The sequence below is a fragment of the Camellia sinensis genome, chromosome 5, assembly GCF_055761805.1.
Source record: "Camellia sinensis isolate YWXY chromosome 5, ASM5576180v1, whole genome shotgun sequence".
Classification (NCBI taxonomy): Eukaryota; Viridiplantae; Streptophyta; class Magnoliopsida; order Ericales; family Theaceae; genus Camellia; species Camellia sinensis.
The window spans coordinates 157,466,401-157,482,206 of NC_138965.1; the positions used below are offsets into that span (position 1 = coordinate 157,466,401).

Below are 15,806 nucleotides of genomic sequence, written 5' to 3' on the forward strand. Positions count from 1 at the left end.
ACACATATCATGATATCAGAAAATATTAAAAGTAATTATTATTATTTTTTTTAAGAAAGTAATGATATACAAAAATAAAATCAATATAAAAAACTTATTAATAATGATTTTTTTTTAATGTGTCTATTTTCAAGATAAATTATAAATATATTCTCTAAGATTTGGTTAAAATATAGATTATCTTCTTACGGTTATAAAAATTACAAATACCCCTTTTGTTAGAATTTGTTACAAAACATAGTTGAAAAGAATTTTTTTTTCCCTAACTCTCCATCTATATAACAATGAAGTTATCAAAATTATTAATCGAAATATATTGCTGATATCATTAAAAAATATTAATTAACTCAATAATTCATAAATGAAATGAATTATTTGTTATGCAACTAGAAATTTTAGTAGGCAATATGCAATTTTCAAAATTACAGAAACATTTAATATTTTATTTAAATCTTAAAGAGCATACTGATAATTTATCTGTATTTCTACGATGTTGATTTTGTGTTGCTAGATTTATTATTTTTGAAGTTTAGGTTTGGATAAGTTCATTAAAATTTTTGTGTTGCTAGATTTATTATTTTTAAAATTTAGGTTTGGATAAGTTTATTAAGTCCTCTTTTAGTAAATATTTTGGGACTAAAAAGACACAAAAACATAAAATAGGCTATATAAGTTAATAAGATAAAATATCACATCTAAATCATAATTGTTATAATTTTTCTCTTACAAAAGTTAAAAAAGCCCAAAAACAAAAACAAAAACAAACGCGGCTAAAAATATCTCAACACAAAAAAATTGGCTACCGTAGCCAATGTCAAACGAAATTTTAAACATCTACTTTTTAAGAAATATCTTAAAATTATTTAATAAAATTTTTAAAAAATATTTTTGCATAAGAATAAAATATTATAAAAATGATAAGTGTTAAACATGATTTCGGAAGTGATAAACCAGTATCTCGTGGAGAGATGGAATAGTTGTTACAATCACTTTCACTTGAAGGTGATTGACATTTAGTTTTGAGTCAAAATTAAAATTATTGCGTGGATTAAAATTTGCTTGTGTTAATGGTTATGGAAACAGGTCATATATGCCTTCTAAAAAATGTAAGTCATACCAAATTAAATGAAAATTTGTTTTTTTTTTAATTTTTATTTTTAATAAGGCAAATTATATTTTGACTGTTCAACTATGTATTTTGTGTTATTTTAATTCTAATATTTAAATTGCATCACTTAAAATGTGTGTTAAATAGTTCCTATGGTTGAAATTGTCAGTATTTATTGTTAGAGCCAATAGAATTTTTGAAACAAAAAATTATACATTTTCAAAAAAATAAATAAAAAATCAGCCATTTTACAAATTAACACAATTGAAATGTAAGGAATCAAAATAACAGAAGATGCATATTTTACAGTAATCCTTTTTTTTCTCAAAGTCACATTCTTTTCTCCAAAAACACTCTAAATTTTAATAATATAGACGAATGGCAATAGGCAAGAACCGCTTTAATTCACATATACTTCGTAGTATTTTCTGCTTGCATAGAAACCAATCACATAATTAGATACTAACATGATATAAAATATAGGCAAAATAACAATTCAATAATATCTTCCTTAAAAAAAAAAATTATAGATTCATTAAAAAAAAAATTAAATTTAATTATTAAAATTGGGCCTTGTTAACATGTGTCATAGGAAGCTTAATAGTATTGTACATTATTTATTACACTCATTTTCATGCGTAACGTATAAACAAACAAAGTATCTTAACAAAACTCATTAAAATTTATAAAATTTGCCAATAATATATATATTTCATGCATAACCCACTAGACTAAAAGGGAAATTCTATTATTAAACCAACAATGTTATATGAGACAGAATGTTAAGCAACTAAAAAATAATATGTAAATAAGATAAGTGTTACTGATATAAATATGCTAAGGTAGATGTGTGGCAAGATTAGAAAAGGCAAAATTAGGAATGAATATATTCGTGAATGGGTAGGAGTAATACCAATAGAGGATAAGTTAAGAGATAATAGATTGAGATGGTTTGGTCATATGGAGATCAACAGAGGCAGTAGCGAAAAGATGCGATACAGTAACGCTAAATATAAGTGTTAAAGGAATGGGCAGACTTAGATTAACGTGGATTAATATAATAAATAGATATATGAATTTTTTTTATTTAACTAATTAATCAAATGATTATTGATAAAATCGAATAGAGAAGAATAATTCATAAGATTGACCCTTTTGATAAGACTTGACCCTTAATTTAATTTGGTTTAGTTGGGTTTGATTGTTTTTTCACACTTACATTGAATTATTGTTTGCTTAGGCTATCTCCAACGGTTCATCAAACCTTACATCAGATTTGAAATTTGGTGAAAAAGTCACTTTTTAGAGCTCCAATGGTTTCAGCAAATTGGTATCAAAATGAGAATGGAACAAAAAATTCATCAAAGTGAGAACAGGCTGCAGGTTTCACCATTTTACTGTGCGTGACCGTTGGGGAGACCAATCGGTCGACCGATTCCCTTTTAAATAGGTAGATTTAAACAGATCGAAAGGTTCAAACAGGTTAAAAAAAAATTAGTCTTACCGGTCGACCGGCCGGTTGACCAACCTGTCGACCCTTCCCTCAATTCTGCACGACAGGTTTAATGCTCACCATTGGAGGAAGTCGTATCAAATTGAGAAAACAACTTATTTTTTACTCAGATTTGGTGAAAAAAGAAATGAACGGTTGAAGATAGTCTTAGGCATATATCATTAACCCGTTCTAGTAAATGTCCAAATCACAACATCATGTAAAAGTTGGAAAGATAGATTGTCAAGGTCAGATATTCATGCATTAATAATTGTTGTTGATGAGTGCAAAGGGAAATGAATGAAACCCTTCCCTCAATTCTGCATGACAGGTTTAATGCTCACTATTAGAGGAAGCTGTATCAAATTGAGAAAACAACTTATTTTTTACTCAAATTTGATGAAAAAAGAAATGAACGGTTTGAGATGGTTTTAAGCATATATCATTAACCGGTTTTAGTAAATGCCCAAATCACAACATCATGTAAAAGTTGGAAAGATAGATTGTCAAGGTCAGATATTCATGCATTAATAATTGTTGTTGATGAGTGCGAAGGGAAATGAATGAAACCCTTCCCTCAATTCTGCACGACAAGTTTAATGCTCACCATTAGAGGAAATCGTATCAAATTGAAAAAATAATCTATTTTTTACTTAAATTTAATTAAAAAAGAAATGAACGGTTTAAAATGATCTTAGGCATATATCATTAACCCGTTTTAATAAATGCCCAAATCACAACATCATGTAAAAGTTGGAAAGATAGATTGTCATGTCAGATATTCATGCATTAATAATTGTTGTTGATGAGTGCGAAGGGAAATGAATGAAAGATGCTCTACGCAACAACAATTTCTAGAGAGAGAGAATAAAAAGAGAATTATTATTATTAAATGATAATGACACCCATGATACCAAACAGAGCATATGAGGTTTACAGTTTTCTTTTTGTTTTTTTAATTTTTTTTTTACCTCATCTAAATTAGAGAATATTATATAAACACGCGAGATTTATTATGACTTCTATTTTAATAGTTTAAATTATTTACTTAGATGGATTCGATAATAATAATTTATTTATTTTATTAAGTGTTTTTTTTAATTAATAAATATATTTTTAAAAATAATTAAAGTATATAGATGAAATGTCAATACTTCCAAAGATTAGTATCAATTTCACAACAGCTGTGCGTCACAGGCCAACTTGATCAATCAAAATCTCGTCCCTTGCACATGAGATGGATATACATAAAATATCAATTTTATATTATATATTTCGTAGATCCCATTTAATATAAAAAAAAAAGTTATTAAGGCCTTGTTTGTTATGTACTAAAAACAAGTCAAAAAGTTAAAAAGTCAGTATCTTATTTAAGTCACATCATCTTATTTAAGTCACATCATTTTTTTACTACATTACTTCAAACCCAACTCATATTTCATAAAAAATTAAAAAATACACTTATTTAAAACATGCCAAACCACCCCTAAATGTCCTTCGAGTAATTTCTTGGTTTAAAACAAATATTATACAGTTCTATCACTTGTCAAATCGTTCCCTAAATTATTATATCGTCTAAAAATTTAATTATAAAATTATAAACACATTGTTTGTACCCATTGATTGTATTATATTAAACGTACACTCAGTTTGGTGTGAGATTTATTATTATTATTATTATTTTTTGGGTTGAAAAATTACAATATAGTGTAGTGTAAATAATTACAAAATCTTTAAAAAAGTCATAACTTTAATTATTAATGTTGATAAAGTTTTTCACTGATTAGGTCATCTCCAACGATTCACTAAACTTGATATCAAATTTAAATTTTGATGAAAAAGTTACTGTTTGGTGCTCCAACGGTTGCACCAAATCGATATCAAAATGAGATTTCACCAAACGATTCATCAAACTGAGGACAGACTTCGCATTTCACCAAAACACTGTACATGACCATTGGGAGAGACGAACCGGTCGACCAGCCGGTTGACCGGCCGATTGACCAACCGGTTGTCCATGAAAAAGTTCAAACAGTTCAACATTTCTGGTTCAAACAATTCAAAAAAAAAAAAAATATATATATATATATATATATTTGGCTTACCGATCGACCAACCGGTTGTCCCGGAAAGAGTTCAAACAGTTCAACATTTCTAGTTCAAACAATTCAAAAAAAAAAAAAAAAATTTCCGTTCACCGGTCGACTAACCGATTGTCCCGGGACAGATTTGGTGAAAGGTGAACCGTTTGAGCATCTGGTACCAAATTGGGAAAAATTGTGATTTTTTTACTCAGATTTGGTAAAAAATTGGGTGAACTGTTAGAGATGCTCTTAGCAATTATTTTTTCCGATATTATGTAATATCCCTTTTTTTTAACATCAACATCCAATAACTATTACACAATTTTTTTATTTATCAAATTGTCCAAATATGTTAAAAGAATTTCTCTATTCATCAAATTGCCCCTCAATCATCAAATTATCAAAAATTGAAATGTAAAATTGTAAAAGTATCACGTTTGCACCCAATGCAGTGCTTATATATTTTGAGTAACCTATCTTAACTCTTGAGGGGTTGCACATAAAATTTTGTATTAGTAAGATTTTTGTTGGAAAAATAATTTTCACCATTTAAAAGTAACTAAACTTATATTTTATTTACCACAAAAAAATATTGTGTTCACTTTCACTTTTCATTAAACTAAAAGTCAAAAAATAATTTCCCAACCGAAAAAAAAAAATCAAAAAATATAATAAATATATTCATATTTTTACACTGAATCATATAAGAATGTATGGTTGTCCTATGGCTACGCGGCCTGGACCGGACCGGCCCAGCCTACCCTATCCCCCAGATAGGGCATAAGCATACCTACCAAAAAGCCCAGCCCAGCCCAATAACTTGACTAAACCATTTTCTATTTATTTATTCAGGTAATTTTATTTTATTAATACAATATTTCGTCATTTATAGTTTATCATTTTTCAGTAAGGGTTGGTTTAAGAAGTGGCTTTTTTTATAGTAATTTTAAATTTTTTTTTTGTTAAAATAAAAGGTAAAAAAAATTTGAAGTATTTGAGAATGACTTTTTGACATTTTATAAAAAAATATATGAAAAATAAAGAGAATAGGAAGAAATCTTTCACTTTCTTATATGTTTTTTTCTTCTTTTTTTTTTTGCTTCTATTTATTTTTAGTGAATTTTTAATTATTTTAGCCACTTGCTAGTAAAAGTTAATGTACAGGACAAGAATTAGGGTGTATTTGGCGTTGACTTTTTAGTGTGTTTTTTCAAAGTGTTTGAGAGTAATTTTTTTAATTATACGAAAAAAGTGAATTGTTGATGTCATACTTTAATTTTTTGCCTGAATTTTGCATTTTACCCTTTGAAAGGTGTAAACACACGCACTTGTGGAAGTAGTTTGGTCGTCCAGATACAAAGTAATTTGAGTTTAATTAAATTAAATTGAGCGAAAGATCTTGAATTATCAAAAAGTAATAATAGTTTCAACCATGCTGCAGATCCCCAATGGGGGTCGCACCCCCCAGTGAGGTGGCGAGCCCTCACTGGCTGAAACTCAAAAAAAATAAAATAAAAAATAAAACAGTTTTTTTTTTACCCAATCATGGCACGCCACCTCACTGGGGGTCGACCCCCAGTGGGGGTCCGAAGCATTTTTCTAACAGTTTAATCTTTTCCAATAGATTCAAATATTTCCTACTTTATTGTAGGCATGACAAACACATTTTGACTTTTTAACGTTTTTACAAAGAACAAAAAAAAAAAAAGAAAAAAAAAAGTTAACATCCCAAACACACACTTAATTCTATGTTTTGAATTTTTAGTATTTATTTGATGTTCACCAAAAATTAAAGAATTCATAAAATTGAAAATGCCCATAAAGCCTAGGCTTCGGACCCTAGATCCCTTGGGCTTACGCGGGGCCTAGTACTAAAGTGTTATAAATATATGGGCGTTTGACCCAAAGGTCCAAACCCAACATATCATAACCTATTTAGATCCAAAACAAATTTAATACTCCATTAAGTCCTCAAATTAACAATAAGATGAAAATACCCACAATATATCATCCAATTTACACGCGCGCAACCATCTCCCACGTCCCCATCATCTCAGTCCGATCACTACACTGTCACGTCTCCGCCGCTCGAAATCGACTCCTCAATCCTCCATCTCTCTTCCGTTCAACTCCATCCCCTCTGAAACCCTAACCCTAACCAGAAAACGTAACCGTTCATCTTCATCACCCACAATCATCTCAGTCTGATCAGTACACTATTACATCTCCGCCGCTCGAAATCGCATTCTCAATGCTCCATCTCTCATCCGTTCGACTCCATTCCCTCTGAAACCCTACCCTAACCACAAAACCAAACCGTTCATCTTCAACACAACACCAAGCCGTTCATATTCTCTAATCGGCGACTCTCAACAACACGAAGAACCATCACCACTCTAAAGAGATTTCATAGTTCCTGACTTCCGATTCACAAAAATGGGGAAAAAAAGTAACATCTCTCTTCACCTATTCATTATTTTTCATTCACATTTGTACATCATTCTTTCATATTTCGTATATACACATTTTACATACTTCCAAATGTATAAACCCTCTTTTATATATAGTTCCCTGTTTTTCAACATTCTAAACACTGTTTTTACACATAAATCTCTGTTTTTACACATTCAACACCTTATTCTTATTCTTGTTGTTCAATATTGGCTTCTCTTATTCTTATTTTTGAATTTTTAATCTTCTTGTTGTTATTGTTGCTTTTTACAAAATACAATGGGTTGTTCCTATTGTTCATAATGTTTCCTTATAAAAACTGCAACATCATAGTGTTTCATTTCATCACTATACAAGTAACATATCTAAATTTATTCAAACTGCAAATGAAACTGCAAAATTACACAGTTTATCCACTACTCAAAACAAATAGCTAACTTATTATAAAGTGCAAATCAAACTGTCAAATTATACAGTTTCGTAACTGTTACCAACAAAATACATATAACTTCATATTAAACTGCATATAAAACTTCAAAATTATACAGTTTTGTCACTATATTACTCATACCCTGCTGTCACTTTCATTTTTTCAGAAATAGTTGTTGGAAGATATTGGAAGAAACAAACCCGTATGCCCACAAATCCAATCAGGGATTTAACCATCTCCCTTTTTGAAAGTCCATCTCCTGTATCCACTAAAATGCCACCACCATCTCCCCATCCACAAAAAACCAAACCACCACACCCAAACAACCAAACCCAACAGACCCCACCAAAAAATCCACAAAACAACCACACCACTTACAAGAAAAAGCCCAAGAACTACACCACAGACCCCACTCACCCAACAAACACCAACCACACCTCCAACCACAACAAAAACAAACAAAAGAAAGCCAACAAAAAACCAAGAAGCTCCTCCAACCAAAAAAAGAAAGCTTCAAGAAAGCCAATCAACTCCCAAAACAAAAACCAAGGCATCAAAAGAAAAAAAGCAGCAGTCCCTGCAAAGAGAGTCCAACAATTTAATTATCGTTCCAACATCGGAACGGTAATCAAACTTTTGAAGGGGGTCAAATTCACAAAAGCCCAACAGACAGAGCTGCAAAAAACCCCTTTTTGGCCCCTTATAAATGCTCTCTCCTCAACACAACTGAAGGCCTCTTGGTGCAGATGCTACAATTTCATTGTAGCAGAAATGACAACACTCTACAACAAAAGAAAAAGATCATTTGTACTTGGCAAAAAGGAAATGAAACTCAGAAGTAGTGATGTCAAGCTCATTTTTGGTATCGACTGTGGAGAAGACAGCATCACCACCAAATCCTATGCAAGACCAAAGGATTTTGAGCTTCCATTTTACAAACGAAGATACAAATCAGTCAAGAGATTGGATGGCAAGTCTTTGACCAAAATGTTTCAACAAACAAAAAAAGGAAAATCAACCAATGATCGTCAAGATCTTGCAAGGGTAATCACCCTTTACTTGTGCTTGAAACTTCTCATGCCCACAACAGGCCATACACTCAGTTGGAGTTTCCTCAACTATGTTGACAATCTCAACAACATCAAGAAGTACAATTGGGTTGAGGCAATAAAAGACACACTATGAATTCAATGGCAAATGCAAACAACAACCCAAGGCATGTCACTGGATGCGTCATGTTACTCTTGGTAAACACATTACTCAACTACTTCCCACAAAAATATCAGACATCCACCTATTTCTAACTATCTAACATATTTCAACTTTTTTTTTTTTTTTACAGTACTGGTACTGTGAGCACAGTAAACTCCTCCGACCATCCAACAAAGAAGGCTTCTCAAGGTTTATGAAATGGAACCTTGGCAAAACGTACTCCAAGTAGAAACACATCAGTCTTGCTCACTTTGAAAAGGTATTCAAACTCTTCTATACTATCATAGCACAAATCTATTCAACACTCCTTTCATATTCATTGTAGTACAAATCATATTATGAAACTGTGAAAATTTTCAGTTTCAAAGCACACACTTCTTTAACATCACTCATGTTATGAAACTGTAACATTTTTCAGTTTCAAAAAACATATTTCGACACTTAACCCACATTACTCACAGTACAACTCATCTTATGAAACTGACCAAATTTACAGTATTACTGATATATGCCACATTGTTCCAATGCAGGTTAACCAAAATTCTTTAACCCCAACTGAACAAGAAATACAGTTATTGCATATCAATCAAAGCACATCAACAGACTCTTCAGCAAAGAAACAAGACCACAAAAAGGACAATAAGCAAAAAAAGAAAACAAAAGCAACAAAAAAAAGAAGACTTCTAGACAGTGATGAGGATAACTTTCTCGAAGAAGAACATCATTCAGAATCAGAATCACAATCAGAACAAGAAGAACAACAAAAAAAAAAAAGAAGAAAAGAAAGCAAAAATCACAAGAAGAACCAGAAAGTGATGAACAAGAAGAAAAGAGTGATGATAAAAAAAGAAAAGAGTGATGATGAAAAAAATCAAGTGACTGATGAAGAAGAAACTGAAGAAGAAGAAGAAGAAGAAGAAGAAGAAGAAGAAGAAGAAGAAGAAGAACAACAACAACAACAAGAAAAAGAAGAAGAACCTGATGAACAACAAGACAATGACAAAGCAGAAGAAAGACAACAAACAAAATGTGATCAACAAGAAGACCTTGATGAAGAAGAAGACCAACAACAAGAACAAGAAGAACAACAAACAAACCAACAAGAAGAAGTCAATGAACAAGAACTGACAAACCAACAAGAAGAACTGCAAGAGAAATCTGACATATTTCATGCACAAGGTAAACTATTGTCTAATACTAAAGCATACTGCAAAATTTCATTAAACTAACCAAAACACAATCCAACATTTTTATAGGTCATGACCAACCACAAACACCAACGAAAGAGGACGACAAGGACAAGCTCATATCAGCCATGAGAGCACAAATGCAAGAAATGGAACAAAAATTCATGGCTGAATTGCGTAAAAAAGAAGATCAATTGAAGGAAATGTTCACCCAAAAAACTGGCAGTCCCCAACAAAGATCCATGGTCAAGAGAATCAAACAAAAATCAAGAAAACAAGCACATGACCTAGATTTTGAATACTAACCAATGACCAAACCCAAAGAAGATTCAAGAAACAAGACACAAACTGCTGCTGATGTACCCAAACCAACGCAGGGTACCGATGAAGAAAAAGAGAAGAAGAATGACAACAAAAAAGAGGGTGCTCATGAAGCAAAACAACAGCAGAAAGAAAAGATGCAAGAACATATTGGCCAAGAGAAAGCAGTTGCTGCTGAAACAAACCCAAAAGAGCATGCCAATCAAAAGAAGACAAAACTTCAAGTATTGGAAAGTGATGATGATTTCCAGGAAGAATCAATCCTAAACAAGCCACTCGCCATTTCATGCCACAAAACAAACAAGGTTTGGCATAGCCTATCCAAGAAAGACCAAGACCAAATTCAACTCATCAACAACACACAATCAAGTGCTTGTGTCTGGTCTGGCAGCGAAGATGAAAACTGCGTATACTTTTCAGATATATGCAGATTGACCAACAAGGAACCCTTATATGGGAATGTAGGTCTCCAACTGCACAATTTTACAGTTTCTGTACATATTCAATAACCTATTCTACAAACCTAACACATTCTCATATATAACATGTTTCAGGTCATTGATGCCTTCTCAGAAAAGCAATTGGCACTCCAACCAACCATTGAAGAATTTGAGAAAAACGATCTAGTCTTTGCAAGCAATCCATATGCAGGAAGATCTTATGTTTTCTCAACACTCATCAATGTAAGCAAAACTTAACATACCTTACAACTGCAAAATTTTCTACTTTCTCAATATGTATTACTACATAGTTTTATAACATATTTCAAACATATATATAACTTACAGACTCCACTACAAAACCAAGATCAAACACTGAGAGAAAAACTGATGGACAGCCATTTTCCAGAAGCAATGAAAAACAGATATATCCATTTCCCAATCAACCACGACAACCATTGGACAATTGTGGTCTTTGACAATGCTGATGGAATATGGAGACACTATGACTCTTTGAGACCAGCAAAAGATTGCCACAACAAGCACTTTGAAATTGCAAAGCAAATTGTAAGTTAAAATAAAATTTCATACTTACTTTCATTCCTTTACAAACATCTCAACTCATCACTATAACTAACAAAAACACCCACTAACTATTTTGTAGCAACAACATCAACTGAGATGGAATAAAGCATTACTCAGCAAACAGGGAAACATGTTATCATCTCAAGAGTGCGAGACAGAAATTGCATCAATTGAGGAATGCCCACAACAAACCCCACACTCGTAAGATACAAAATCCATAAACTAATCTTCCAATATGCTAAATTTTGCAGTTTCACCTAACTAATTAACTTTATCTCAAACACTACAGGAATGATTGTGCAATCGCTGTCTGCAATGTTATCAACCAATATCTCAACTGGCAACCTGTGCAGAAAAAACTTCGTCCAACTGAGTGGGTCAAATTTCGAGCACAAATCATCAATCAATTCCTCAATGATGAGAACCGATCTTGGAAACTCGAGCACTACCAAATGTTGACAAAACATACCAAACCATAGAAACAATGAACAAACTTATTAACAATACAAATATTCAAGGGAACATATCTTTGTACCTTTTATTTTTATTTTATTTTTATTTTTCTTTTTTAACATGTGACAAGTACTTTATATACTTTTGGGAATGATCTTTTTCTGGTTATTATGGTTATGGTGAAAATGATTGATGTTGTTGTTGCTCTTCTTCTTGTTATTATTATTGTGGTTCTTCTTCTGATTGTTTGTTTACTTGTTTGTGGTTGCATATATTTTCATACAGTAAAGGTTGTTTCTAATAATTCTTCAAACTGTAAAATTTTGCAGTTTCATCAGCTTGTTTCTAATAATTTTTAAAACTGCAAAATCATGCGGTTTCATCAGGTTGTTTCTAATAATTCTTAAAATTGCAAAATTATACAGTTTTCTCGCTATCAAATATGAACTGCATTTCCATATTATAGTGTTTCAATAAGAAATTTTCAACAACCTTCTCTGCATTCCATAAAAATAAAAAACAAAACCAGACTGGTATAAAACAACTTCAATAAGTAAAGAACACATCAACAAACAAAAAACAATTCAACCAACTTTATTCATTACTTCCATAATACCAAGTATCACATTTTTTATTATCATAATTCCTCAAATTCAAATACAAATCCAAAAGAATAGATTGTGGCCTCAAATAGCAGCCTTGCACATCTTCTTATTGTGATTCCTATATTTCAAGCACCTCCCACACTTGATTTGCTTCACATTCTCACCCCTAGAAGGTATCCTCTTCTTCTTGTTCCACCCGGACTGCTTCTTCGTTATAGGAGGTTTGATAACCGAACTACTGGCACCATCAAAGTCAAATCTCTCACTTGAAGGCACTGGATAAACAGATTCCTTGTATGACTCTCTAAAACAATCTACATGAAAAAAAGGATCAATGAAACCATACACATCTCTACCACTACTACGCAAAGCATGCACAGCATGATAACAAGGAAAACCATTCAATTGTCATTCATGGCAAGAACAAGTCTGTCTACCAATATCAACATAAAAAGAAATAGAAGAATGAACCTCAAGCACAGTATCACTAGCAACAATCACATCCCAAGACTTAGCTAGCTCCAAAGAGTCCACCAACTTCTTTTCCATAACTGGACACAATTTCATAGTCCATCTTCTAGATTCAGCTCTTCTATCCGACAATTGAGTCATGATTTGAACCCTAATCATATCAACCATACAAGTAATAGGCAACTCACGGGCCCCACCAATCCAATTATTGTAAGACTCGGCAACATTAGATGACATCTCACCATATCGTTTCCCTCTAAAAAATGCATTGGCCCACTTATCATTTTGTAAACCATCCAACATACTATCAACTCTACCATTCCCAGCAATACGCCTCAATTTCTCCATATAATGTTGGAAAGAAGCAACCGTTGGCGCATAAGCACATTTAACTAATATTTTCATCAAACACAGCTTATAGTTAGTACGAAGTCCCACCAATTTGTCAATCAAATTTCTCTTCAAATGATTCAAGCAATAAGCATGATGTGCATTGGGGAAAACCACTGAAAGAGCGTCTAGCAATCCATGTTGACGGTCCGACACAAAAGTCAATCTCCGGCCTGAAACAACAGCCTTCAACAACTGACTTAAGAACCACATCCAATTATCTTGATTTTCAGCGTCAACAATCGCAAAAGCCAAAGGAAACAAACCTGCAAACAAAACCACATGAAACTGCAAAAATTAGCAGACTCACAATACAATAAGACACTGACAAACTAAACCAATACTAACTGCAAATAAATACATACCTTGATTACCATCCTTTGATGTTGCTGCAAGCAAATGCCCCTTGTAACGCCCCTTCAAAAATGTACCATCAACAAACAACAACGGACGACAAAATTGAAAGCCATACAAACATCCATGAAATGCCACAAACAACCTCCGAAAACACCCACTACTTTCATCCACATCTAATTCAAACACACTTCCCGGATTCGTTCTCATAACCGTCTCAAGGTACCACAAAAACTGGTCAAAAGAAGTTGCAAAATCACCAAACAACCCACCTCTTGCCTTATCAACTCCTAACCATGCAACCCGATGAGAAACATCTATACCATATTGCTTCTTCAACTTTTTTTTAACTTCAATAGGACGAGTCAACGGATTATCACTAATATCATTTTGCACAATATCAGACACAAGTCTAGAACCAACCATTTTGCTACAAGATCTACGAGCTACAACCCCACAAGTATGCACATTATCCAACTTCATTATAAAAAAAACACCAGAATCCATCAACACCCTTCCATGCACAAACCATTTACAACCCGTAGACGACTTCATCATACATTCAGCGGTTACTCTTGTTGCATCGTTCTTCAAATAATTCACTGCAAAACCACACTCAACTGCATACTTAGCCAATGCAATGCGGAACCCCGGCACTCCACCTTCAAATTCTTGACCAACACTATGTATAATCCCCTTCCAACTAGCAGACAACAAAACTCTCTCTGGTTCTGGATAAAAACTACGCAACAAACCACCAACATCATCACAATCATTCACAAAAGAACTCTCACAAGTTACAGAATCAATCCTACAAGAATTACCATCATCAACCTCCACAACTCTCTTATCCCCCACAAAAACATCAACAACATGGCAACCACTACCACCTACCATTGACAGCATATTCCCCAAATCATCATCACATTCAACAATACAATTAGAATATCTAGGAACAGAGAAAAACAAACAAAAGTTACCAACACTCAACTCCTTGAACTTCGCACATATTTTCTCAACAATTTCATCATAACTACATCCCTCACTAATCTTAATAGCAGCACAACAATTACTGTATTTGCACATTAACATGAAACACCGCTCCATACTACAAAATCACAAACCAACAAACAATTGTTCACAAATTCCAAACTGCAAAATTATACAGTTACAACATATCAATACCAACAGTGCACAATTTACAATTCCAAATTGCAAAATTATACACTTACAACATATCAGTATCAAAACACTAGAATTCACAATTCTAAAATACAACTTCAAAACACATTACACTATACGACAAACAAAATCAACAAAATCAAAATCAAACAAACAAAATTCGCCAAACACAAACCACATATCACGCAAATTTGCTTATCTATATATACATACATATATATCGACAAATACAAACCACATACACACATAGACATATATATATACATATATATGTATATCTATGTATCGACAGATACATACATACACATACATATATCTATCACCAGAGAGAGAGAGAGAGAGAGACAACGTACGCAGCTATCGCCTGTACACAGAGATTCAAATCACACGACCAGATCCACCTCACAGCACAATGAGATCGACCACACAGCACAATGAGATCGCCACAACGAAGAGAAATCGAGATCACGGAGACGAAGATTTGATTTCCTTTTTTTAAACGGAGCAAAAATTTGATTTTTCACGTACATATAGATCTCAAAACAAAGGGTAATACAGTCATTTAAAAATACGAAAATAAAAAACTGGACCTCTGGGTATAAAACTTAAAAAACTGTGGACCTATTGATCTATTAAAAATAAATTGGGATTAGAAGGGAAATAGATCCCCTACATAGGACTGCATGGTAATTTGCCCTAAATATATCAGCCTGACCTGATTTTTGAGGAAGCCCAAATAGAATTGGGCCAGGCTGGTCTGGGCCAAATTTTCACTCCCACTAACAAGGCTTATAGGCCCGTTTGTTTTCAGAGGTAAAATGGAGAAAATTGATAGTGAAGGGATTAAGTACAATTGTGTTTGTTTTGATGATAGTTGTTAGTGTAGGGATTGTTAAATTATTTTTATATAAAATAATAAAACAAATAAAAAAAATACAAAAACATTAAACATTAATGTTTTAAAAAAAATGCCCAACATGTAAAAATTTTTAAAAAAATTAAAAAAAAAGTAAAAAATTTCCAGAAAAAAATAAAACAAAT

At 32.5% G+C, this 15,806-nt stretch overlaps 1 protein-coding gene and 1 long non-coding RNA gene across 2 annotated transcripts; one reads left to right on the forward strand and one right to left on the reverse strand.

Moving 5' to 3' along the window:
- The first annotated feature begins 11,073 nt into the window (after nt 1-11,073).
- LOC114266274 (uncharacterized) lies at nt 11,074-11,957 on the forward strand. Its single transcript, XR_014328929.1, has 2 exons — nt 11,074-11,292; nt 11,390-11,957. It is a non-coding gene; the product is annotated as an uncharacterized LOC114266274 (long non-coding RNA).
- Nucleotides 11,958-12,449: 492 nt separating this feature from the next.
- On the reverse strand, nt 12,450-14,690 carry LOC114266293 (uncharacterized). The gene is made up of 4 exons (XM_082872251.1): nt 14,195-14,690; nt 13,595-13,873; nt 12,857-13,495; nt 12,450-12,682 (listed from the first exon to the last, which is right to left on the reverse strand). The coding sequence occupies exons 1-4, from the start codon at nt 14,688-14,690 to the stop codon at nt 12,450-12,452; spliced, it is 1,647 nt and encodes a 548-aa protein (XP_082728377.1).
- Between the last annotated feature and the right edge of the window lie 1,116 nt (nt 14,691-15,806).

What these genes read in the sequence shown, in the direction of transcription:
- LOC114266293 (XM_082872251.1), bottom strand. Translation starts at nt 14,690, where the DNA reads ATGGAGCGGTGTTTCATGTTAATGTGCAAATACAGTAATTGTTGTGCT. An exon ending in TAAGTATGCAGTTGAGTGTG is followed by an intron (nt 13,874 to 14,194) that starts GTTTTGCAGTGA and finishes TTGCATGGTTAG; the next exon opens with GAGTTGATAAGGCAAGAGGT. An exon ending in ATCAAAGGATGGTAATCAAG is followed by an intron (nt 13,496 to 13,594) that starts GTATGTATTTAT and finishes TTTTGTTTGCAG; the next exon opens with GTTTGTTTCCTTTGGCTTTT.